Source organism: Doryrhamphus excisus, linkage group LG18 (genome assembly GCF_037039965.1).
Source record: "Doryrhamphus excisus strain RoL-2023G ecotype Guam linkage group LG18, RoL_Dexc_Guam_v1.1, whole genome shotgun sequence".
In the NCBI taxonomy this organism is placed as follows: domain Eukaryota; kingdom Metazoa; phylum Chordata; class Actinopteri; order Syngnathiformes; family Syngnathidae; genus Doryrhamphus; species Doryrhamphus excisus.
The window spans coordinates 1,561,397-1,587,148 of NC_136374.1; the positions used below are offsets into that span (position 1 = coordinate 1,561,397).

The 25,752-nt window shown below is 40.2% G+C and overlaps 1 protein-coding gene across 1 annotated transcript in view; it reads right to left on the reverse strand.

The window, feature by feature from the left end:
• Positions 1-9,580: 9,580 nt before the first annotated feature.
• col7a1 (collagen, type VII, alpha 1) overlaps positions 9,581-25,752 on the reverse strand; it is a 78,055-nt gene continuing 61,883 nt past the window's right edge. The window contains exons 91-117 of the mRNA XM_078798706.1: positions 25,454-25,489; positions 25,327-25,386; positions 25,125-25,250; positions 24,371-24,442; positions 24,265-24,300; positions 24,133-24,192; positions 24,017-24,061; positions 23,190-23,225; positions 23,054-23,089; positions 22,725-22,781; positions 22,581-22,652; positions 21,566-21,637; positions 21,419-21,454; positions 21,228-21,308; positions 20,170-20,223; positions 20,055-20,108; positions 19,913-19,975; positions 18,480-18,542; positions 18,291-18,407; positions 17,750-17,827; positions 17,563-17,616; positions 17,356-17,456; positions 14,256-14,272; positions 14,072-14,155; positions 13,452-13,781; positions 11,413-11,595; positions 9,581-11,336 (exon numbers count right to left, since the gene is read on the reverse strand). Of these exons, the coding sequence (XP_078654832.1) occupies positions 11,308-11,336; positions 11,413-11,595; positions 13,452-13,781; positions 14,072-14,155; positions 14,256-14,272; positions 17,356-17,456; positions 17,563-17,616; positions 17,750-17,827; positions 18,291-18,407; positions 18,480-18,542; positions 19,913-19,975; positions 20,055-20,108; positions 20,170-20,223; positions 21,228-21,308; positions 21,419-21,454; positions 21,566-21,637; positions 22,581-22,652; positions 22,725-22,781; positions 23,054-23,089; positions 23,190-23,225; positions 24,017-24,061; positions 24,133-24,192; positions 24,265-24,300; positions 24,371-24,442; positions 25,125-25,250; positions 25,327-25,386; positions 25,454-25,489 (2,052 nt within the window). The 3' untranslated portion in view covers positions 9,581-11,307. The remainder of the gene's footprint in view (positions 11,337-11,412; positions 11,596-13,451; positions 13,782-14,071; positions 14,156-14,255; positions 14,273-17,355; positions 17,457-17,562; positions 17,617-17,749; positions 17,828-18,290; positions 18,408-18,479; positions 18,543-19,912; positions 19,976-20,054; positions 20,109-20,169; positions 20,224-21,227; positions 21,309-21,418; positions 21,455-21,565; positions 21,638-22,580; positions 22,653-22,724; positions 22,782-23,053; positions 23,090-23,189; positions 23,226-24,016; positions 24,062-24,132; positions 24,193-24,264; positions 24,301-24,370; positions 24,443-25,124; positions 25,251-25,326; positions 25,387-25,453; positions 25,490-25,752) is intronic.

Here is a 25,752-nt window from a genome sequence, read left to right on the forward strand (position 1 = left end):
TCCCGATTAAATAACCAATTAAATAAATAAATACATCTCCGTACACAAGGCTTGCTTTACTTGCTTCAGTGAAACTTTTGTCGTACATTTATGCGCGCGGTGACTGTAACATATACAAAATTAAATTACTATCTCTAAATGTACGTGAAATATGCTAAACACAAGTAGCTAGCCAAAACACAAGGATACATAGCTAACAGGTACATCACATCAGATACTCACAAAGACGCCTCAAAGGTTTTTATTAACTTCGTTTCGGCCTTGCTAGCTTGTGCTTTCACGCAGAGACGAAAAACGTCAAAGGTTGTCTAACAGCGAGAAGAGCACCCACTCTTGCTATCACTGAAACGTTTTTTTTGTTTGTTTTTTTAAGACATCTCACTTTTATCTTTTTAACCATAGCTTTTAACCAGTTTCAGGATTATACATATTTATTTATACATATTTAATTACCAACTGTGAAGCCGTTTACACATTTAAATCAACTTGAAAATTACTGAAATTACTGCCTCTGACCCAAAGGCATGACATAAGGCTGTAAAAAACCCTCACCATAAACTTTATACTTTTCTCAAACAGGCATTAACATTTTCACATAACATAAAAAACACTAAAATTGCACCAAAAAAAGTGAGGTGAATGGCGATGGGCTGAGCGAACACGCCATGTAATATGGCAGCGTAGGCTGGACTGGAACCTTCACATTATTACTGAATATGCTCTTGACAAAGTATTATTGTTATCATGTGTCTTTTCAGATATGCTGAGCTTTCATTCCCTCCGTATTATCATGGAACGCCATGCTACGTTACGCTAACACCTGCTTAATGACTTGACGTCATGCTTACACGCGTGCAACGCGGCAAGAGGAGGAATCTGCATGCATCAACAGGCAATCACTTAGGGAGGCGGCGGCGGTCACCAGAGGTCCGCTACGGAGCAGGAGAGTCATTCCTGTAATGTTCCCACAGGTCAATTAAGGGAATGAATACTCCATTGAAGAGGAGGCACTTCGAGGCTGCTGGGAAAAATGACAGGGAAGTGGAATGGAATTAAGGAGACGAGCAATGAATGTCGAAGATGCTCCATAACTGTTCAGGTCAGAGGTCAGGGGATGCTCGGCCGCTACGGTGGAATGCTTCAGTCGGACCCGCCCTCGGAATTCCATTAATTTTCAGGGAAAATGGAATGCATTTAAGAACATTGGTATTTTCAAAAACACACATTAGATCCATAAAACATTGAACATTTGAGACAATAGCTCAAAAATAAAATATCAACAATATGTTCAAAAAAAGGAGTCAGTAATGAGAAGCTGGGCATGCTTGATGCCAGTGTTCCCAGGAGGCTAGTGGGAATGTTGCTCCAGGTGGTGAAGATGGCTTCACTGTCTGGAACTCATGTCCATTTTTCTAAATCCATCCCCAAATCTTCTCCATTGGATTTAGATGATAGGAAGACGCAGGATGGTCCAAAAGAGTCAGGTGTTAAACCAGGGCCTTCAGCCCCCTCCACCGTTTGACGCCCCCGCACCACCTGAAGCTCCACTCTTCCATTGAAGGACGATGATGGTGGAAAACATCTCAGGTGGGATCTCCTTGGAAGCCATCAGGAAAACTTTCCTCCACCTTTCAATGTCCCATGTTTGGTGCTCTCCTGCTCATTCCAAACCTTGAAGGAGACCAGGACTTTGGAGATGTGCTTTCTTCTCTGGCAGATGGCGTCTGATGGTTATGGGACTACACCCGGCACCAGTACCTTCATTTAGGCCCAGGATGGTTCCTTGTCCTGAGTGACAGCCTGATTGTTCTACCACTTGGCTTTTTTGTTCCGTGACCCTCAGGATCTTGGAGAAGATTTTGGGATGGATTTAGAAAAATAGACATGAGTTCAAGACAGTGAAGCCATCTTCAGCACCTGGAACAACATTCATTCCCACTAGCCTCCTGGAAACACTGGCATCAGGCATGCCCATCAATGGACAATGGACAATTTGAAGTGGCTAATTAACCTAGCATGTTTTTGGAATGTGGGAGGAAACCGGAGTACCCGGAGAAAACCCACGCATGCACGGGGAGAACATGCAAACTCCACACAGAGATGGCCGAAGGTGGCATTGAACTCGGGTCTCCTAGCTGTGAGGTCTGCACACTAACCACTCGACCGCCATGCAGCCTGCAATAAATTGCTTACTCAAAAATATTGAATCCTAACATTTAGATCAGGAGTGTATCATTCCACTCCATGGTAACCGTTTCCACGGTAACCGCTTCACTTTGTGATGGGACAGTTATGACGGATAGTCTTTGTGCTTTATGACACGCGCCACACATTGTGATGTTTATTCTGTATAAAGTGACTGTGAGGAGATGTGAGAATCCAACTAAACTTCCTTCATTGCTCAACATGTTCAGGTATAGTACACCTTCATACGTAGAATACAAAGTGCTTTATTGTATTGTATGTATTTGCTCATATAATACAGTATGTGACCGGATATAATGTTGACATCTTTTTACTTAGCTCACTCCTGGTGAAAAATAATGATGAAAACATCCACCACAGAAAATAGCCCCCAATACATGACATATATTATATTCATATAATATAATATTATTATATATGTTATGGAATATTTATGTTTTATGTAGGCTAAGGCAAAATTTTCGCAAAAAATTTGTTCGGATGCTAACCGGCGTTATTTGAAAATACGCTATTAAGTCAGAAACAATAATGCCAGAATAAATCATTTTTTATTGCTGTCTCAGGTGATGCCTGTCACAAAGTTACGACTTAGGACTGCAATGAAAATGAGTCGTAAATTAACAACTTTTATCCTCACCAATTTATGACTTTTTCTTGTAAATTAATGACTTCTTTTGTCAATAATTCGGGAAAATGTGTGTACAAATTCACGTTAAAAAGAAAATTTTTTCTGGGATTTTAAGTCATAAATTTACTAGTTTTACTACTTTTTTTTCCTCATTGATTCACGACTTATTCTTATACATTTTAAATGTAGCCCTAATACCTCGACGTATTGTTTTATTTTTTCCATAATAATAAGCGAAATATAAATTTGCAATGATATTCTCAGACCCTTGTTGACATTTTACATTTCTAATATAATTTCATTGACCTTTTATACTAGGTGTTACGGCTTCAAATTGTGGGATTTAAAACATTTCATATGGAAATGTTTATTCAATAAATACTTTTTGGTTTTTTTTTTACTATTTGATTTATTTACAAATATTTAGATTTATGGTGGCTCTTATGGAGGACCAAAACTGCCAAAATAATAAATAAATAAATAAATAAATAAAAGTGAAAATAAAAACAAAAATGAAAAAAAAAATCAAAAAATTAAATACAAAAAAATAAATATAAATGGAAATAAAAACAAAAATAAAAAAATATATACATAAATAAATAAATAAAAGCAAAAATACTCACATGTCGATCAACCAATAGGCGAACAGTTCAACCCAAGACACACTAAGGACCGCCCCCTCATTTGAATAGTTTTTCTTTCTGCATTTCAAGCTGACATTGTCTGCAGCATGAAATAAATACATATGAGAGCAGAGTGCTTTTATTTATTTATTCATATGTAATTCTATTTATATATTTATTTTTTTATTTATTTCTACATTTATTTTTGTATTTATTTTTAATTTTTGAATCTTGTTTTTTATTTTTGTATTTATTTTTGCTTTTATTTATTTATTTATGTATATATTTTTTTATTTTTGTTTTTATTTACATTTATATTAATTTTTTGTATTTAATTTTTTGATTTTTTTCATTTTTGTTTTTATTTCCACTTTTATTTACTTATTTATTATTTTGGCAGTTTTGGTCCTCCATAAGAGCCACCATAAATCTAAATATTTGTAAATAAATCAAATAGTAAAAAAAACACCAAAAAGTATTTATTGAATAAACATTTCCATATGAAATGTTTTAAATCCCACAATTTGAAGCCGTAACACCTCGTATAAAAGGTCAATGAAATTATATTAGAAATGTAAAATGTCAACAAGGGTCTGAGAATATCATTGCAAATTTATATTTCGCTTATTATTATGGAAAAAGTAAAACAATACGTCGAGGTATTAGGGCTACATTTAAAATGTATAAGAATAAGTCGTGAATCAATGAGGGAAAAAAAGTAGTAAAACTAGTAAATGTACTAGTGACTTAAAATTCCATTTTTTCTGGAATTTTAAGTCATAAATTCATTAGTTTTACAACTTTTTTCCTCGTTGATTCACGATTTCTCATAAATTCTCAATTCTCATAAATTTTCAATGTTTCAATTCAAACGATGGTGTTTTATTTTCCAGCCGTGTCCTGTCCGACTGTCCCACGATGACATGGGTACTGTGGTGTTTTTTCCTGGTGCTGAGGTTGTGCGTCATAAACACAGCTGATGAAAGTCCAACCGTGACCAAGAACTACATCTATGCAGGCAGAAAGTCAAACGTCCAACTCCCCTGCAACCACCCATTTCCCGCTTCACGCATCGTAATGATCAAATGGTATTCCGGTCCTGATGTTATTTTGAATGTTGACAGTTCCGGAGTGAAAGACGATTATGAGACACCACTGAAGGGCAGAATCCAGTACACAGGAAATGGCTCTACCATACACATCGATGACCCGAGGAGCTCGGATGCCGGGATCTACCAATGCATGGTGAGCTCCTTCAATGAAAGCTTTGTGGCGGCGGTGAGGCTGACATTCCGGGACGACTGGATGGACGTGGTGTGTACCGTGGAAGGGGAGCCTGTGGCGGGTAATGCGGTGACGCTCGGATGCAGATCCATATACGTCACCAAGACCACATACAGCTGGACCAAGATCAGCGGAAACCGGATGTCTGGCGCCAATGCGGAAGGCACGAGCGGGCAAAAACTGATTCTGGATAAAATCACCGAGGACAACTGTGGACGATATCGCTGTACGGCCAAAAGACACTACGTACCTTCTTCTCCTGACGGCCATCATGAGACCCAAAACTGTGACGTCATACTCGAGTGTCCATCATCGCCAACGACCACAACCAGTGACGGCGATGACGGCGTTCCGGTTCCAGTAGTTGCCGTGACGACCGTCATGCTTGCGCTGGCTGTCTTCTGCGCTCTGGCTGCCGCCTGGTACTGGTCCAGGAGACATCGTGGAGAGCTGATTATCGATGACACCATGGAGGTGTCGTCTATGTGGTCCAGGGAGGTGGAGGCCTTCGGAGACCAGGGCGAGGTGAATTGGGACGGTCCCGGCTTGGAAAAACTTCAGTGTTTGGATCCGCCCATTTCTGGAGATACGGCCGTCAGCTCTGCAAAATAGAGAAGATGGAAATCTGTTGTTGATGTTGATGATGCATTCAGGGGTATTTATTGAGCAGACAGAACATTTATGTTATGAATGTACTGGTAAAGGTGACTATAGGGTTGTTATTTCATGTCTAGAGGTCTCTAATAATTTTAAAAACTGTATTTAGAAGTTTGTAAACAGGTTTTCTATGTTTTCTCATCATGCCTACTATATTGGGTAATAGTGTCATGGTGACTATAGGGGTGCTATTTTATGTCTAGAGGGCTCTAATGTTAAAAGGTGTATTTAAAAGGTTTAAACAGGTTTTCTTTTGTCTTGTTTTTTCTTATTATGTTTACTTGATTGGGTAATAAGAGTGTAAAAATAACTATAGGGGTGTTGTTCCATGTCCAGAGGGCTCTAATCATGTTAAAAGGTGTATTTAGAAGATTGTAAACAGGTTTTCTGTCTTGTTTTATCGGCATGCCTACTATATTGGGTAATAGGGGTGTCATTGTGACTATAGGGGTGCTATTTTATGTCTAGAGGGCTCTAATGTTAAAAGGTGTATTTAAAAGGTTTAAACAGGTTTTCTGTTGTCTTGTTTTTTCTTATTATGTTTACTTGATTTGGTAATGGGAGTGTAAAAATAACTATAGGGGTGTTGTTCCATGTCCAGAGGGCTCTAATCATGTTAAAAGGTGTATTTAGAAGATTGTAAACAGGTTTTCTGTCTTGTTTTATCGGCATGCCTACTATATTGGGTAATAGGGGTGTCATTGTGACTATAGGGGTGCTATTTTATGTCTAGAGGGCTCTAATGTTAAAAGGTGTATTTAAAAGGTTTAAACAGGTTTTCTGTTGTCTTGTTTTTTCTTATTATGTTTACTTGATTGGGTAATAGTGTGTGAGTGTAAAGATAACTATAGGGGTGTTGTTCCATGTCCAGAAGGCTCTAATGATGTTAAAAGGTGTATTTATAAGATTGTAAACAGGTTTTCTGCATCATATATCTTATTTTCCATGACTATGTCTACTATAGTGGTAATAGGAGTGTATACGTATGTGACCATGGGGTGTCTTGTGTGCTCCAACGATGAAAAAGATTGAATCCTACAGGAAATGTATTTGTCGCGGTCGGGTATGGAACCAATGAAGTGCTCTAAACGAGGGATGACTGTATAAAATATGAAAGTGGTGCTTGCGTCCTGCATTTCTCACGAGTTTTGCTGACACCACAGATGATGAACTTCCATCTGTTTGCAACAAGCATGACTCTCCTCCAAGAACTATCAATTTCCACCAATCTCTGCTTCCTAGCCAGCTGCTAAATTACACATTACACATTTCCGTATCGTCAGGAGAGGGAAGCAGATTGCCTCGGGTTGGGGTTGGGGGGGTGGGGGGGAGTAGAGAGAGGAGATGCCAATCAGGAAGAAGGAAAAAAAAGCAGGCCATCAGTTGAGGGGAAACGGCGTTTAAAAAAAAAGGAGGCTAAATGGCATGGAGGTGGCGATGAGAAGTGACGGATGCTAATTTAGTTTGAATAATGCTGAGGCTTTGACGGACAGCTCCTCGGTGGCATCATGACGATGAAATGCTGACGGCCCGCCCACGTGACACGGCAACACATCCTGAGGGCCCACGGCGAACCCCTGACCCATCATTTGCGTACAGGAACCTCGGTTAGCGTTCAACCCAGTTAGCGTTTTGGTTGGTTTTAGCCAGGGTTAGCGTGTGTTAGCATGTGTTAGCGTGTGTTAGGGAGTCCGGGTGTGTCCAGGAGCAGCAGCAGCTTAGAAAGAAACAAAGATGGACGCTCGTGGAAGTGAGATTGGGCGCATTTGCGTGCATGTTTCGTCGCCATGGCAACAGCCTCCGGTGCCTGTGGGTGGGAGGAAGAAGCGCGGCAGAGAAAGACAGACTTTGGCCGGTCTCTTGTTGAGCTGGGAGCCGTCCGGCCCCCGTCCGCCCCCCCCCCCCCCCCGCCAAACAACAAACAGTCAAGGTCACTCATGAATTCATGTCCACTAAAAATTATTTTTTTTAAATCAATTGTTTCAAGTTTCATTTATTACTGCAGCTTTATTTTTTCTCTTATGTCTACTATTTGGAGTATTGGCAGTATAAAGTTAACTATAGGGGTGTTATTTCATACCTAGAGGGCTCTAATAATGGTACGTATATTTAGAAGATTTTCTATGTCTTATAATGTCTACTATATTGGGTAATAGGAGTATAAAGGTGACTATAGGGGTGTTATTTCATACCTAAAGGGCTCTAATAATGGTACGTATATTTAGAAGATTTTCTATGTCTTATAATGTCTACTATATTGGGTAATAGGAGTATAAAGGTGACTATAGGGGTGTTGTTTCATATCCAGAGGGCTCTAATAATGTTACATATATTTAGAAGATTTTCTATGTCTTATTATGTCTACTATATTGGGTAATAGGAGTATAAAGGTTACTATAGGGGTGTTATTTCATATCTAGAGGGCTCTAATAATGTTACATATATTTAGAAGGTTTTCTATGCCTTATTATGTCTACCATATTGGGTAATAGGAGTATAAAAGTTACTATAGGGGTGTTATTTCATATCTAGAGGGCTCTAATAATGTTATGTATATTTAGAAGGTTTTCTATGTCTTATTTTTTCTTATTATGTCTACCATATTGCGTAATAGGAGTATAAAGGTAACTATAGGGGTGTTATTTCATATCTAGAGGGCTCTAATAATGTTACGTACATATATTTAGAAGATTCTCTATGTCTTATTATGTCTACCATATTGGGTAATAGAGTATAAAGGTGACTATAGGGGTGTTATTTCATATCTAGAGGGCTCTAATAATGTTACGTACATATATTTAGAAGATTTTCTATGTCTTATTTTTTCTTATTATGTCTACCATATTGGGCAATAGGAGTTAAAAGGTAACTATAGGGGTGTTATTTCATATCTAGAGGGCTCTAATAATGTTACGTACATATATTTAGAAGATTTTCTATGTCTTATTTTTTCTTATTATGTCTACCATATTGGGCAATAGGAGTTAAAAGGTAACTATAGGGGTGTTATTTCATATCTAGAGGGCTCTAATAATGTTACGTACATATATATAGAAGATTTTCTATGTCTTATTATGTCTACCATATTGGGTAATAGAGTATAAAGGTGACTATAGGGGTGTTATTTCATATCTAGAGGGCTCTAATAATGTTACGTATATTTAGAAGGTTTTCTATGTCTTATTGTTTCTTATTATGTCTACAATATTGGGTAATAGGATTATAAATTTTTACTATAGGGGTGTTATTTCATATCTAGAGGGCTCTAATAATGTTACGTATATTTAGAAGGTTTTCGATGTCTTATTTTTTCTTATTATGTCTAGTCTGAGGCTTTCAAGGAGATCCAACCTGAGATGTTTTCCAGCATCGTCATCCTTCAATGGAACAGAGGAGTTTCAGGTAGTGCGGGGGCGTCAAACGGTGGAGGGGGCTGAAGGCCCTGGTCCAACACTTGACCAAGGACTTCTTCCAGAGGAATAAGCTGACTCTTTTGGACCATCCTGCGTCTTCCCCTCATCTAAATCCAATGGAGAAGATTTGTGATGGATGGCAGGGTAAGGTTACAAAGAAGTCTGTGAGAAGGTTGATGAGGTTTGATCAAGATTGTGCAGCTAAAAACCCCAACAGACCAAAAGCAAACATGGATGCTCTGCAATTGAAGAAGCGTAGCAGGCTTTGTCTGCCATGTTCAGTAAAGAATCTAAAACCCTCGTGTGCCACATTGGATGCTAACAATGAGGACCTATTAGCGCCTGTGTAATCGTCGTGTTTGCAACAGCGACTTTCATTTGTTTCATCTGCCGTTTCAACGCGCCGTGCCAACACGCCGCAAACTTTGATGCTGTGCAGACTTGAGAAATGAAGCCAGGTGACAAAGTGTGCTGAAGTGGATGTGGAGTCACTCTAGTCTCCCGCCAGGGGAAATCAAGCGAGGGCAGAGAGCATGGAGAAGCAAGGTGGGGAGCAGTCATGGCCAACAAGCAGAAAATCCTCTCCTTAATCAAATATGCTGATGAAAGTGGAACAGACTGATTGGTCTCACACACGCGCTCAGATGCAAGATGAAGATTCACACACACACACACACACACACACACACACACATCAGACTCATTCGATGCTATCCCTGGATTGTCTTTTGGTACTGACGTGAACCTGCCCACACTCCCAAGTGACTACATTCACTTTATTGGAAATGCTAAGAAAGTAAAAATACATTTGGAAAGCTGCACCATCAACACATACAGTACACAGTACAGTACAAAAACAGTTAAGAAGCGTAAACTTGCATCCACGTGCATAAGCCCCCGCCTCCTCCAAACAGCAGCAGTATCATAAATATCATACACAGTGGGGGAAATACGTAGTTCATGTTGTTAGTTGACCCCTTCACAAAGATATGTAATATGCACCATATTTATTTCTTACGACTTCTCGAGACCGATATCATACCGATAACATTTTTTTCTTAAACTTTAAATTCTTTTATATCTGCTTTTTTAAATGGTAAGAAGGACTGGAACAAATTATGATGTGTAGCTGCTGATTTGTCCTCATCAAATATCATGACATTACTACCAGGAGAACCAGAGTATAGAGGGGAGGGAGCCACCTACTGTGGCCCAGCAAGGTGCACTGTATTCGGGCACACGCTCAAAGCAGCCGGTGTGCCGCCACGGAGGTCTGTTGTTTTTTTTCTCCTTCATCGTGGATCATTCAGTAGAATTAGCATGTGAAATGTCTTCTCAGGGGCGCTTGATTCGCTCATCCGCACAGTACTGGTAACCTTGGGGCGTTTTAGTGGTTCTCTTTATCAGAGACAATAAACAATACCAATGTTGTACTCTTCATGTCTTTGTAAGGGGGTCAAACCTATGAAGAAAATACTCCTTATAATGTTCCCTACTGTATACAAAATAAAGATGACTACTGCACCGGATTGTTCATAGATCCAAAGGTTTTCCAGTGAGGGCCAAATGGCGAAATTATGATTTTATGATATTTGCTGAAGACATGTTGAGAAGTTGGAAATAATTCAAGAAAAAAAGGGAACCTCAGCTCGTTGTATTTTGACTTTATTTTTCTAATATTATGACTTTTTCTCCAACCTAATTTTACAAACATTTCAACTTTTTTTTCAATTCTTTGTGTTGTTTCTCATAAAACATTTATTTTCTTTAACATTTAAAGTCTATATAGACTATTTTTATTTTTACTGGAATAAAAATATATTTCAAATTTATTCTGATAGAATTAAAGCTACTTAAAACATTTTTGCTGCTTTTTAAAACAAAAAAATCAAACTATTTTGAGTAAATTTTCTTATGATTATGACTTTATTCATATAATATTTTGACTTTATTTTTCTAATATTCAGTCTTTTTCTCCAACCTAATTTTACAAACATTTCAACTTTTTTTTTTAAGTCTTTGTGTTGTTTCTCATAAAACATTGATTTTCTTTCAAATTTAAAGTCTAAATATACTATTTTTTGTCATTTTTTCTTTTTACTGAACTAAATATATATTTCTAATTTATTCTGGTAGAATTGAAGCTATTTAAAACATTTTTGTTGCTTTTTAAAAGGATAAATACAACAATTTGAAGTAAATGTTCTTCTCATGATTATGACTTTATTCATATAATATTTTGACTTTTGACATCCATATTTTAACATGGATGACAAATGGTTTGATTGGTCCTGACCTGATATTTGCATCCCCAGACTTCCCTCTTTCCATGCACTGTTGAGCACCATTTCCAGTATTTAGTGCAGGAGTTAGAATCCTAAAGCAAGTACGGTTATCAAGTCATAATAAATAAAAAACAACAAATATTGAACACAAAAAAAGATAGAAAAGCTATAAAAAGGCTGATGTTCCTGCGGAGTGGAGCGCTTGGTCGCCATCACCGGGCTGTCTGGGTGGACGGAGACCCTGGAGAACAGTTTGCATTGCAAAGCATTCAGTCTGCACAGCGTCTACTTTCAAATGAGTGCTGTGTGTTGTCTACCTTCACCCTTGGCAAGGCACGCGTCTTCACACTCCTCCAAGTGGACGAAGCGGTTGGCGTTTCCTCCACAGCCGCTGTAGATGAAAGGCCTGCACGCCTCCACGTGGCTGTTGAAGTACCAGCGTAGGGTGTAGCGTGCACAGGCGCCCTCCTCCAGGGGCAGCTGGCACAGCTCGGCTGGAGCTGCCGTGCACGTTCCCATCAAGAGGAGGAGGAAAGGGGGAGGAAAGGGGGAGGAAAGGGAGCACGGTTAGAGACAAGAGGAAATGATTACCATTTCTGGACAAAAGTAGTGGGACATCCACTAAGATGTTTCCCTCCATTTGTGATTAGGGGTCAGAGTTCACATGCGTGCCTCCCGTACTATATTGGGTCATGGGAATATAAAGGTGACTATAGGGGTGTTCATTTATTGTCCAGAGCTCTCTAATAATCTTAAAAATGTGTATTTCAAAAGGTGATAAACTGGTTTTCTATGACTTACTATATGTGCTACTTTCTCATATTATGTCTACTATATTGGGTCATAGAAATATAAAGGTGACTATAGGGGTGTTATTTCATGTACGTAGCTCTCTAATAATGTCAAAAAGTGTTTTTCAAAGGTTTCATGTGACTTATATGTGCTATTTATCTCATATTATGTCTACTATATTGGGTCATAGAAATATAAAGGTGACTATAGGGGTGTTATTTCATGTCCAGAGCTCTCTGATAATGGTAAAAAGTGTTTTTCGAAAGTGATGAAAATGTTTTCTATGACTTATATGTGCTACTTTCACATATTATGTCTACTATATTGGGTGATAAAATATAAAGGTGACTATAGGGGTGTTATTTCATGTCCAGAGTTCTCTAATAATGTTAAAAAGTGTATTTCAAAAGGTGATCAACAGGTTTTCTATGACCTATATGTGCTACTTTCTCATATTATGTCTACTATATTGGGTCATAGAAATATAAAGGTGACTATAGGGGTGTTATTTCATGTATATAGCTCTCTAATAATGTCAAAAAGTGTTTTTCAAATGTTTCATGTGACTTATATGTGCTACTTTCTCATATTATGTCTACTATATTGGGTGATAGAAATATAAAGGTGACTATAGGGGTGTTATTTCATGTACATAGCTCTCTAATAATGTCAAAAAGTGTTTTTCAAAGGTTTCATGTGACTTATATGTGCTATTTATCTCATATTATGTCTACTATATTGGGTCATAGAAATATAAAGGTGACTATAGGGGTGTTATTTCATGTCCAGAGCTCTCTGATAATGGTAAAAAGTGTTTTTCAAAGGTGATGAAAATGTTTTCTATGACTTATATGTGCTACTTTCACATATTATGTCTACTATATTGGGTGATAAAAATATAAAGGTGACTATAGGGGTGTTATTTCATGTCCAGAGTTCTCTAATCATGTTAAAAAGTGTATTTCAAAAGGTGATCAACAGGTTTTCTATGACCTATATGTGCTACTTTCTCATATTATGTCTACTATATTGGGTCATAGAAATATAAAGGTGACTATAGGGGTGTTATTTCATGTACATAGCTCTCAAAAATGGTAAAAAGCATTTTTCGAAGGTGAGAAAAAGGTTTTCTATGACTTATATGTGCTACTTTCTCATATTATGTCTACTATATTGGGTCATAGAAATATAAAGGTGACTATAGGGGTGTTATTTCATGTACATAGCTCTCTAATGTCGTCAAAAAGTGTTTTCCAAAGATTTCCTGTGACTTATATGTGCTATTTTCTCATATTATGTCGACTATATTGGGTCATGGGAATATAAAGGTGACTATAGGGGTGTTAATTTATTGTCCAGAGCTCTCTAATAATCTTAAAACAGTGTATTTCAAAGGTGATAAACAGGTTTTCTATGACTTATGTAACACCATAACATGACACAACAAATGACACCATATTAGATTAATCAGAGATTTTTAACTAATCCATCATGAACAATCACCATGATTATATAATATATATATATATATATATATATATATATATATATATATACTCGCTACCTTCCAAGTGGGTCTCCCCGTGGGCCCGCCTCTTGGCCCGAAGCGGTTTGGGTTTGTGGGACTTGATCGCTGTGACTTTGGCTGTCTTCGGTGAGTTGCCGGCTTCCACTTTTACCGACTTTGAATGCCGGCCATCTGGCTCACCTGCGGACGCACGAAAGTGAGCACGGGCGCGGTGTGAGAAGGACGAGGAGAACGACGTACCGTCCGTGTGGTTGTTCGGGGGGGGGAAGTACAGCAGCTCATCCGAGGGGTCGTCGTAGGCCTCGATGGAGTAGATGTGCTCGTAGTCGGGGTCGTTGGTGTTCATCACCACGCGCAGCTCACGACCTGAGAGAGCAGCGGGGACGTGTTATGCATCCAAAGGTCTGCTGGAGCTAGGGAACTAGGAGCTAGGATCTAGGAGCTAGGAGCTAGGGGCCTCCAAGTCTTCCCTAAAAGCTGGTATTGATTAGGGCGGGAGGAGACTTCCCAAAGGGAGTCTTCTGTTTTCTTCCAAGAAAACCACCAATGATCCCGTCCATCAGAAGCCTGCCTGATGGACGGAGGGCAGGGCAGGCACCGACACGGACGTGGAGGCCGCCAAGCAGAGCGCCACACGGAAACACGGAAACACTCACCCTTCTCAGCCTTCCGGGCCGCGCGTTGCTCGGGCGCGGGTCGAGCCCCGGCCACAGGCTGGAAGCCACTGACGGGAGCCAAAGCTGAGAGAGCCGCAGGATACACAGAGGGGTGCAAGGAAGGAAGGAAGGAAGGAAGGATGCAAAGAACAGAAGAGAAGCTAGTTTAGAAACCCAAAGACACCAGGAACATCACTCCACCTTTGCCACAAGGATCATCAACAACGTGGAAGCCATCATTGTACAACACAAACATCCACTTTGATTGATTTGTTATCATGTCCAGAGTTCTCTAATAATGTTAAAAAGTGTATTTCAAAAGGTTTTCTATGACGTATATGTGCTACTTTCTCATATTATGTCTACTATATTGGATCATAGAAATATAAAGGTGACTATAGGGGTGTTATTTCATGTCCAGAGTTCTCTAATAATGTTAAAAAGTGTATTTCAAAAGGTTTTCTATGACTTATATGTGCTACTTTCTCATATTATGTCTACTATATTGGATCATAGAAATATAAAGGTGACTATAGGGGTGTTATTTCATGTCCAGAGTTCTCTAATAATGTTAAAAAGTGTATTTCAAAAGGTTTTCTATGACTTATATGTGCTACTTTCTCATATTATGTCTACTATATTGGATCATAGAAATATAAAGCTGACTATAGGGGTGTTATTTCATGTCCAGAGTTCTCTAATAATGTTAAAAAGTGTATTTCAAAAGGTTTTCTATGACGTATATGTGCTACTTTCTCATATTATGTCTACTATATTGGATCATAGAAATATAAAGGTGACTATAGGGGTGTTATTTCATGTCCAGAGTTCTCTAATAATGTTAAAAAGTGTATTTCAAAAGGTTTTCTATGACTTATATGTGCTACTTTCTCATATTATGTCTACTATATTGGATCATAGAAATATAAAGCTGACTATAGGGGTGTTATTTCATGTCCAGAGTTCTCTAATAATGTTAAAAAGTGTATTTCAAAAGGTTTTCTATGACGTATATGTGCTACTTTCTCATATTATGTCTACTATATTGGATCATAGAAATATAAAGGTGACTATAGGGGTGTTATTTCATGTCCAGAGTTCTCTAATAATGTTAAAAAGTGTATTTCAAAAGGTTTTCTATGACTTATATGTGCTACTTTCTCATATTATGTCTACTATATTGGATCATAGAAATATAAAGCTGACTATAGGGGTGTTATTTCATGTCCAGAGTTCTCTAATAATGTTAAAAAGTGTATTTCAAAAGGTTTTCTATGACGTATATGTGCTACTTTCTCATATTATGTCTACTATATTGGATCATAGAAATATAAAGGTGACTATAGGGGTGTTATTTCATGTCCAGAGTTCTCTAATAATGTTAAAAAGTGTATTTCAAAAGGTTTTCTATGACTTATATGTGCTACTTTCTCATATTATGTCTACTATATTGGATCATAGAAATATAAAGCTGACTATAGGGGTGTTATTTCATGTCCAGAGTTCTCTAATAATGTTAAAAAGTGTATTTCAAAAGGTTTTCTATGACGTATATGTGCTACTTTCTCATATTATGTCTACTATATTGGATCATAGAAATATAAAGGTGACTATAGGGGTGTTATTTCATGTCCAGAGTTCTCTAATAATGTTAAAAAGTGTATTTCAAAAGGTTTTCTATGACTTATATGTGCTACTTTCTCATATTATGTCTACTATATTGGATCATAGAAATATAAAGCTGACTATAGGGGTGTTATTTCATGTCCAGAGTTCTCTAATAATGTTAAAAAGTGTATTTCAAAAGGTTTTCTATGACGTATATGTGCTACTTTCTCATATTATGTCTACTATATTGGATCATAGAAATATAAAGGTGACTATAGGGGTGTTATTTCATGTCCAGAGTTCTCTAATAATGTTAAAAAGTGTATTTCAAAAGGTTTTCTATGACTTATATGTGCTACTTTCTCATACTATGTCTACTATATTGGATCATAGAAATATAAAGGTGACTATAGGGGTGTTATTTCATGTACATAGCTCTCTAAAGTTGTCAAAAAGTGTTTTCCAAAGATTTCCTGTGACTTATATGTGCTATTTTCTCATATTATGTCTACTATATTGGGTCATATGACTATAAAGGTGACTATAGGGGTGTTATTTCATGTCCAGAGTTCTCTAATAATGTTAAAAAGTGTATTTCAAAAGGTGATAAACAGGTTTTCTATGACTTATATGTGCTACATTCTCATATTATGTCTACTATATTGGGTCATAGAAATATAAAGGTGACTATAGGGGTGTTATTTCATGTACATAGCTCTCTAAAGTTGCCAAAAAGTGTTTTCCAAAGATTTCCTGTGACTTATATGTGCTATTTTCTCATATTATGTCTACTATATTGGGTCTTATGACGATAAAGGTGACTATAGGGGTGTTATTTTATTGTCCAGAGTTCTCTAATAATGTAAAAAATCGGTTTTCAAAGGTGATAAAAAGGTTTTCTATGACTTATATGTGCTATTTTCTCATATTATGTCTACTATATTGGGTCATAGGAATATCAATGTGATGATGGGGTGTTATTTTATGTCCAGAGTTTTCTTGTAATTTTAATAATTTAATTAAAATTTAATTTGATTATCTATGCTTCAACTACAAAAATCTTCCATTAATCCATTTTGTATGACGCTTATCCTCAGTAGTGTTATAAGTATGCTGGAGCCTATCCCAGCTGTCCTTGGTCGAGAGGCGGAGTCCACCCTGGACTGGTGGCCAGCCAATGGCAGACAGAAATCTATCATTTATGAATAAGAAAGCCTACGTGTGGTCTAGAAGCAAATAACCGCCATACACGAGGGACATTGCTTTATGGAAAAGGGTCGTTGAGGCTGGAAGACAGATGCAGCATCTTCCCGGACCGCATGAGAAAATGTAAAAGCACGGTGTTATCTCCAATGATTTCACAAGGAAAGGTCCTTGTGAATGACGTTTGGGTCTGCATGTGGAACGGGTTGAGATGCAAATACACGCCACCAGGCCCGTCTGCTGCGAAGGCAGCATATGCGGCGGTATATGACTCATGCTAAATCACAGCCCGTCTGTCCACCCTTCCCGCCCGTGCTGCTCACTCACCTCCGCACGCTGCGCATCAGACGGACGGCGTGGACGGGGAAGGAGAGGACAAAAGAGAAAGGTCAGTTGAAAGAGCGGTGACATTGCTGGAGTTAAAACTTCTCATGACGGTGACTCACGGGCGCCCGTCTTATCTAAAGTTCAGCTTGAGGACGGCGTGCTTATGAATTAGCAATGCCGGCTGCACCAAAGACTCACCACAGTGCTGACTCATCTCCGAGCGAACATACTCTCTGACCTCATCCTCCTGAAATCCAAAGAGGAAGGAGCGGAACACAATCAGAGATAAGACCCACAAGGCCGTGGAATCTTCTTGTGACTTTTATGTCCACGTTGTGGCATCGAGCACTCACCGTCATGCCCGGCTCCCCTCTCTCTCCCTTGGCTCCATCTGGGCCCATCTCCCCCTGCAACACGGACAGGTATTACAACCCGCAGAGATGCCTGCTGGTCTCCGAAATGGAACCGACAACAGGTGGTAGACCCAAACAATGGTTCTTCTGGGTTCTTCTGGGTTCAAATGAGAAGCAAAACACTAACCGTTTCTCCACGCTCCCCTGGGATCCCGGGAATACCACGTGGGCCCACCATGGCGGGACCAATAGGCCCTCTCTCTCCCTGATACAAACAAAAGGCCTGAATGATGATGACTCAATATCCACAAGCGATGTTGTTAGCATGCTAAGCATAGACGACAATTAGAATACATCAGGGAGTCCATACCTGCGCCTCGTACTAACGCCTGAATAAATAGTCAAAGTCCGTGTCACCATTTCTGGAGAGCTTCTTGTAAATCCGATTACGATATGAAGTTCAATGTCGTCCTTTAAGAGTGTGCGTTTAAAAAGTGCAATCATCACTCTCCTGTCAGGAGCTTTTTTTATTTATGAGCGTGATGATGGAGGAGACGAGCGGGTCAAAGTCAGGGACCATCAAGCTGTCAATCACAGCTCAGTCAAGGAACAACACTGAACGCAACTTTGTGTTACGACTCCCAAAATACCTGCAGCGACTCCCGACTTCCTGTCATTTATCTACTCGCTAGTTTTTTTCTCCAAAAGAAAAAAAAACAACTCATCACCTTCTGTCCTTGGAGTCCTTCGGGGCCTTTAGCACCACCTGGTCCCTGAGGGCCTGTGAGTCCAGTCACTCCGTCCACTCCTCTGGGACCAGGAGGGCCGGGGACACCAGGTGGACCCTGCATGGTTCACAGGCACACCAAGGCAGGTTAATTACGTACATGTTGTCGGTAGATTAAGCCACGACTCACCCTTTCGCCTTTCTCTCCATGAGCTCCTTTGGGGCCCTCAACACCATCAAAACCACGGTCCCCCTACAAGGACCCATCACATTCAATATTTATCACTTCATGCAAATATTTCATTACACACTGAAGGAACGACACCATGATACAGGGAAAATAGTCAGTGTACAGCTTGTACTGTGTACAGCTTACATGTACTGTGTACCGTGTACTGTATAACAAAGTATACAAAGTTGAAAAGAACTCTGAGAGCGCAGTAAGTTACACCAGAAATATCAGTACTATGTTTATTTCATACAACATACAATGGAAGGGTTTGAATGAAGTAAACAATGCTAACATGCTAAAGTTAACATGCCAAGACCTAGCATAACAGCGCTTTGTGTTTGTACATGTGCCTACCTCTGAAAATGCTAAAATGAATCATCTAATAAATATCTTAACATAACAGCTAACATTAGCATGCCAACACCTAGCATGATAGCACAAAGTGTCTGCTTTAGATTGCATAAATGCTGGTATGCGCTTGTTAGCATGGCGACACCTAGCATGATAGCACCAAGTGTCTGCTTTAGATTGCACAAATGCTAGTATGCGCTTGTTAGCATGCTAACACCTAGCATTATAGCACCAAGTGTCTGCTTTAGATTGCACAAATGCTAGTATGCGCTTGTTAGCATGCTGACACCTACCATGATAGCACAAAGTGTCTGCTTTAGATTGCACAAATGCTAGTACGCGCTTGTTAGCATGCTAACACCTAGCATGATAGCACCAAGTGTCTGCTTTAGATTGCACAAATGCTAGTACGCGCTTGTTAGCATGCTAACACCTAGCATGATAGCACCAAGTGTCTGCTTTAGATTGCACAAATGCTAGTATGCGCTTGTTAGCATGCTGACACCTAGCATGATAGCACCAAGTGTCTGCTTGAGATTGCACAAATGCTAGTATGCGCTTGTTAGCATGCTGACACCTAGCATGATAGCACCAAGTGTCTGCTTTAGATTGCACAAATGCTAGTATGCTCTTGTTAGCATGCTGACACCTAGCATGATAGCATTAAGTGTCTGCTTTAGATTGCACAAATGCTAGTACGCGCTTGTTAGCATGCTAACACCTATCATGATAGCACAAAGTGTCTGCTTTAGATTGCACAAATGCTAGTACGCACTTGTTAGCATGCTAACACCTAGCATGATAGCACTAAGTGTCTGCTTTAGATTGCACAAATGCTAGTACGCGCTTGTTAGCATGCTGACACCTAGCATAATAGTGTCTATCTATGAAAATGAAATGAGTATAAATGCTACTATGCTAATATTTGTATGTTAGCAAAAAATGGCTGTCATTGCTCATATTGCCATACACCACACACTGCATGGAATTGGTGATCCATTTTGGGGGCATACCGTATGTAACCAGATCACAGTACGCACCTTGGGGCCAATGAGACCTTCTTTTCCTGGGATGCCAGAGGCTCCTGGGGGGCCGACGTCCCCCTGAACACATGAACACATTTTGGGTGACAACCAGTCGCACAAAGTCGCACAATAACAGCTGCCTTTCTCTTTGCCTCACCTGTTCACCTTTCCTCCCAGGTAGGCCTGCTCGCCCATGAAAGCCGCCATCTCCCTGATTAGAAGAACATACGTTTCAGAAACTTACTTTTACTCTCGTCTTTTCTTCTTCTAACCTTGTCTCCTTTGGGTCCATCGCCTCCACAAAGCCCCTTGGGTCCGCGGTCGCCCTGGAAACGCACACGAGTTCATCACTGAGAGAGGCGCACACGGGGAGGCGCGTGAGCAACAAAAGGGATCAACATTTGCACCACAGAGGTGCGACAAAGAGTCCATCCGCAGGCCATCCATGCTTTCACCTTCCACCCGTGGACCTTCCACCCATAGACCTTCCACCCAGACTGATGCACTTCCACTCATACGCAGGGTGCGCCACACGAGCGCAGCAAATGGACATGAAAATGGTCCATGATGATGGCTGTTAGAGGGCAGTTAGAAATACAAGTGAGCTAAGTACGTGTGTGTGTGGGTACATATTATTTTTCCAAAAATATATATTATTATAGAATATTTCTATTTATTACTACTCATATATTATTTAATTTAAAATCTGAAATTATTTCATTTTGATGATTTATTATTCATTTATCTTTCATTTACAGCTTTTTGTGCCAAAAAAGCATCAAATCAAATTAAATGTGAAGTATGTTTTGTTGTCCATTCATGTATAAAATCATCCATCCATCCATCCATCCTATGGACCACAAGGGTGAACACAAGGGGTATCTGGAGCCTATCCCAGCTGACTGGTGGATTAAGATTAAAATCTCATCTTGTGACAAAATACTATTTAAGTAAATAATTAAACATTTGAAATCATTTCTACATGTGAAGTACTTATTTTCTGATAATAAATCACCTCTGTGGCTACTCGGAGCGTGTGCCCGAATACAGTGCACCGTGCTGGGCCACGCCAGGTGGCTCCCTGTGGCAGTGATGTGCATGATATCTGATTAGGACAAACCAACAGGTACACTTGGTCTAATCCTAATTGGTTCCACTTCCCCATACTTCCAGGTGTGCACAAACTACACTTTACAATTTAAACTAGATTTAAAATGTTGATGTGATACCAAATCTTATCGGCGTCGAATGTAAACGCCAATCTGTATTGGATGTATAGTCCTATCAATGTCATGCCACCATGCCGTCGGCGCCTGAAAGATGTTTTCACCTTAATTCCTCTGGTTCCGACAATGCCCGTCTCTCCTTTGTCCCCCTTGCGACCAGGCAGCCCGTCCTTTCCTGGCAAACCCTGGGAGAAGAGACGAAGACAAAGAAGTCATCGCTCACTGTCCTGCTCGGCCAAACAGACAGTGAAGAATGAGAAATATATGCCAATGTGAGGGATGTGAGGAAACGGACCGTTTCACCAGGCATCCCGGCCAGACCTTCTTCTCCCTGCAGAGGAGGCCCAATTCCAGTCATTAGAGCAGTATCTGTACCAACTACTCAGTTCCAATACAGATACACATCATCAGATGATCATCATCCATGCACAGCGCTGCTTGCCTTCTGCCCACCAGGACCACGAGCACCTGGGAAGCCAGTAGATCCTCGTTCTCCAGGTTCTCCCCTCAGACCCTGATGACCAATACAAAGCGTTAGACACAGGTCAGGTGACATTAATGATGTTTGGGGCTCAGTAAGCCTCCCGTCAGAGAATGTAAACACGGTTGGGGCGAAAAAAAAGGGTGATGACGCAACTCTCCACTGATGTATTTGACCTTAAGTGACATGTTTTCTGTTTTTATTTTGTTGTTCTTATTTTCAAGCAATATTCCTTTCTTTCTTATTTATTTTTTTATTTTTATTTATGTTGATATTGTTCTGTAGAATTGCACTTTTATGTTCCAGTAATGCTGCTTATATTGTTATTGTTTTGTACAATTGAAGCTTGTAATAAAATAAAATAAAAAAAAAATATGTATGTCTCCCTTTTTTTAGTTAGGAATTGATATTTTCCTGAAACTTACCTATGTTCTACTGCTAATTATTAAAGAACGGAAAAAAGTCGGCATAAAATTTTCTGACTAAAGACGAGGGTCTAATCTTTTGCTAGATAATGTTTCAGATAAAAAGAATCATAATCACAACTGATTCGTTCAAGTATTGAAATGAACGGGTACTTGTGCTACGTGAGATGAACTGCTGTGATTCCCGACTGGTGCGTCGCAACAAACCAAAAGCAACCGATTTAAAATGAGGAGAGGTTACCCGTACTGTGAGCGTGAACAAATCAAGCGCTACATTTTTCGGAGACCTCCGTAGCGGCGGCACCCCGGCTGCTCGGAGCATGTGCCCGAATATAGTGCACCTTTCTGGGCCACAGCCGGTGTCTCCCTCCCCTCTATACTCTGGTTCTCCTGATAGTTGTGATGAGGTAGCAGTAATGTCGAGATATTTCATTAGGACAAATTTGTTCAAGTCCTTCTTCCCTCCAGATAAATCTTAATGAAAAAGAATTCAACATACTAAATGAAACCATATTGGCGTTGGTTTGAACGCTGTGGATAAACGATGGTACCTGCTCTCCTGGTGGACCCTCTTGACCTTTTGCTCCCTTTTCTCCTTGCCCACCTTTGGGCCCCCTGTCACCCTAAAAGAAAAGAATGGCGCAGGGTTATTTTGGACAAGAATAAACATGTGACATATTGTACCGTTCACCGACTTGTTCTCCGGTGTTGCCCTTTTCCCCAGGAGGCCCCCCCACCAGCATGGTGTCGCCCTGCGAGAGACAATATGGCCGTTGGTGTCAAGCTAAAGCAAGATATGACTGAATTGTGGACTCCATTGCTGCAGTTCTAGTCCTGCTTCATAGACTCTCCCCCCGGCGGTGTAAATCTCCTCCAGCGGCCTCGGCTGTCAAGGTCTGTCTTCCTTTCTCATATCTGCGCTCTCTTTTTTTTTTTAAGTGTCTATTTGTTTGGCATTATGCGTATAAATCACCGCAGGAGAGCGAGCTGCGGTAGAGCTTATTGGATATTAACATGCACACACCTTCTCTCCTTTGTCTCCTTGCAGGCCCGTATCTCCCTGAAAACAACAAGAAAAGAGCAAAACATTTCATCCGCCGAACGTCAGTAGGAGTGGGATGAGATGAGCGAACGAGGAAAGGACTGTGATTGGTATTCACCTTGTCTCCCCGAGCCCCACGCAGACCTGCTGGACCCTGAAGGATGGAGAAACAAACACACAATTATACACAACATGGGAAAACATCTAGCTTCTTTCGACGTGTCCCAAAAAGGAGTGGGAAGAAGCAGAGCCTCTTAAACATTATTAGAGCCCTATAGACATGGCATAACAGCCCTACAGTCACCTTTATACTACGATTATTCTTTGTTTACGATGCATTTCAGCGCTTATGCTACAGGGACCCAAGACAGCAGCTACGTAGCAAGCTAACCAGCTAACAAGACTTTGGATGTGAATGGACAGCCTTATTAAGAATGGTTGTGAATTTTGTAATATATCAAATATTTTTTTTTATATTTTATATATTATTTATTATTTTATATTATTATTTATTTATTATACAAAATTATCTATATTTTTTTAATTTTTTTTTTTTTACAGAGTAGGGCTTACTTACGCAGATCGCTATAAGAACTTTGATTGACAAGGACCGTGAGGCGGGCCAACTCAGTGCTATTTTCCGGATGTGGGATAAGTGAACCAATATTGTCCTGGAATCGTGTCGGCAACCATGACTCCTGAATCAAGTCGTTATTAAAACAAATTGTTATACGTTATTATGTTATATTATGCTATAGGCTGCATAGTGGAAGAGTGGTTAGCGCGCAGACCTCACAGCTAGGAGACCAGGGTTCGATTCCACCCTTGGCCATCTTTGTGTGGAGTTTGCATGTTCTCCTTGTGTTTTCTCTGGGTATTCCGGTCCCCCGACACCGACATGAAATACGTCAAAGATTATGAATAGAAATGGAAACTGATACTCACCGTTAGCCCCCTCTCCCCATCCAAACCAGGCCGCCCCTCCTCGCCCTAAAACGTGAGCCACAAATCAGTGAGTGTATCAATGTGAGGTGTCTCCGAGTTCACAGCCCGGGGCTTACCCTGGCTCCTGGTTCTCCCCTTTCTCCTCTTGGTCCCGTCACCCCGAGTCCATTCTCGCCCTGGTCAAATAAATCAGGTGCATGTGCTGAGAAAACGCCAAGGGACACGTACCGTCATACCAAAATACGTACCTTGTCTCCTTTCACGCCGTCCGTGCCGGGAGGACCCTAGAAAAGACATTTAAAGATCTTTTTCAACTAAATATCACAAAGCATTTACAACAGGATCGAAACTCACAGCCTGCCCAGGAGGTCCAGAAGGACCTGGAGGTCCAGGATTCCCCCCCCGGCCGAGGAATCCTTGGAGACCCTGAAAATGAGAATTTTCTCGTTCAAAGTGATTGCAAAGAAATCAGCGCATGATCACAGCTAGAGGCCGAGCCTGGCCCTTTAAGAGCAATGCATTATGGGAAGTTGAGTGGTGTAGTTCTGAGGTGGCTGTCTCGCTCACTTCTGTCTGTGCTGCCCATTGCCTTCTGCGTCCTGATTGGCAGCTAACTCTGTATGCTTTATGTTTAAAATTTTCCCGCCCGACGAAACGTTCTGCACCCAAAAGGAATCCAACCATCGCACTAAAAGCTAGACTTGTGGACATGCTCAAGGAAGGACGTTGAAGCTGTAGGGTGCCATTATGTCATAAATGAATCTTGGTCCAAGGAGGACGAAAATAGGACGACTGCAACAATATGTTTTAACAAGGATACAAAAACACCTTGGCTGAAAAGTAGTGAAATATGGTTCAGAGAGTTAATAATTTCTTGTCTATGTTGAGGGGTTTACAGCCTTAAAACATACATGATAAATATCAGATTTCACTTACTGCAGACTATTTTGGGAACCTATCCCGCGCCCCGCAATAAACGAGGGAACTATATATTTATTATTATGTTATATGATTTATTTACAGTGGTTCTAAACCTTGACTCCTGCTTGACCACAAAATGCAAACCTTAGTTGAAAACAGCGCTAATGTCGTGTCTTGCTGCACCCACCCTTTCGCCAGGTGGTCCAGGAGGTCCCGGTTCCCCGTTTTCCCCCCTCAGACCGGATAGACCAGCTTCACCGGACTTTCCCTGTGGTCCCGGAGGACCAGATAGACCAGGGAGGCCTGAATCGCCCTTAAAATGACAAGCAGATGGTTGATCAACTGAATAAACTCGGGTTTAAAGTCAATTCCAGGGGGTGTTCACGCACCTTTAAACCCGGAGGACCAACCCGGCCCGCAGGACCGGCCATTCCCACGCCTCTTTCTCCCTGCAACATAAACCTTGTTACTCCTGTTTGGATTCCATAAATACTAATTAAAAAAACAATAACCGACCTTATCTCCTTTTGGCCCAGGAGGTCCTTGCATTCCCTGAGCGAGACACAAAACAAACATGTGGTCCAGTATTCAACCTTTTGCTTATTGCCAGTCACCATGACATTAGTGTACTACAACCAGTCAGCTCTTTATTTGACAGGAGCCAATCACGAGCGTTGGATGACCAGCTTGTCAACCCGTTGCAAATTGCAAGAGGTCAGACTCATGGTGTCCTCTTTATTCAACACACTAAATTCAACACACAGCGACTTAACACCTCAGCAATATAGAAACATGCATAAATCATAGTTTTAGGT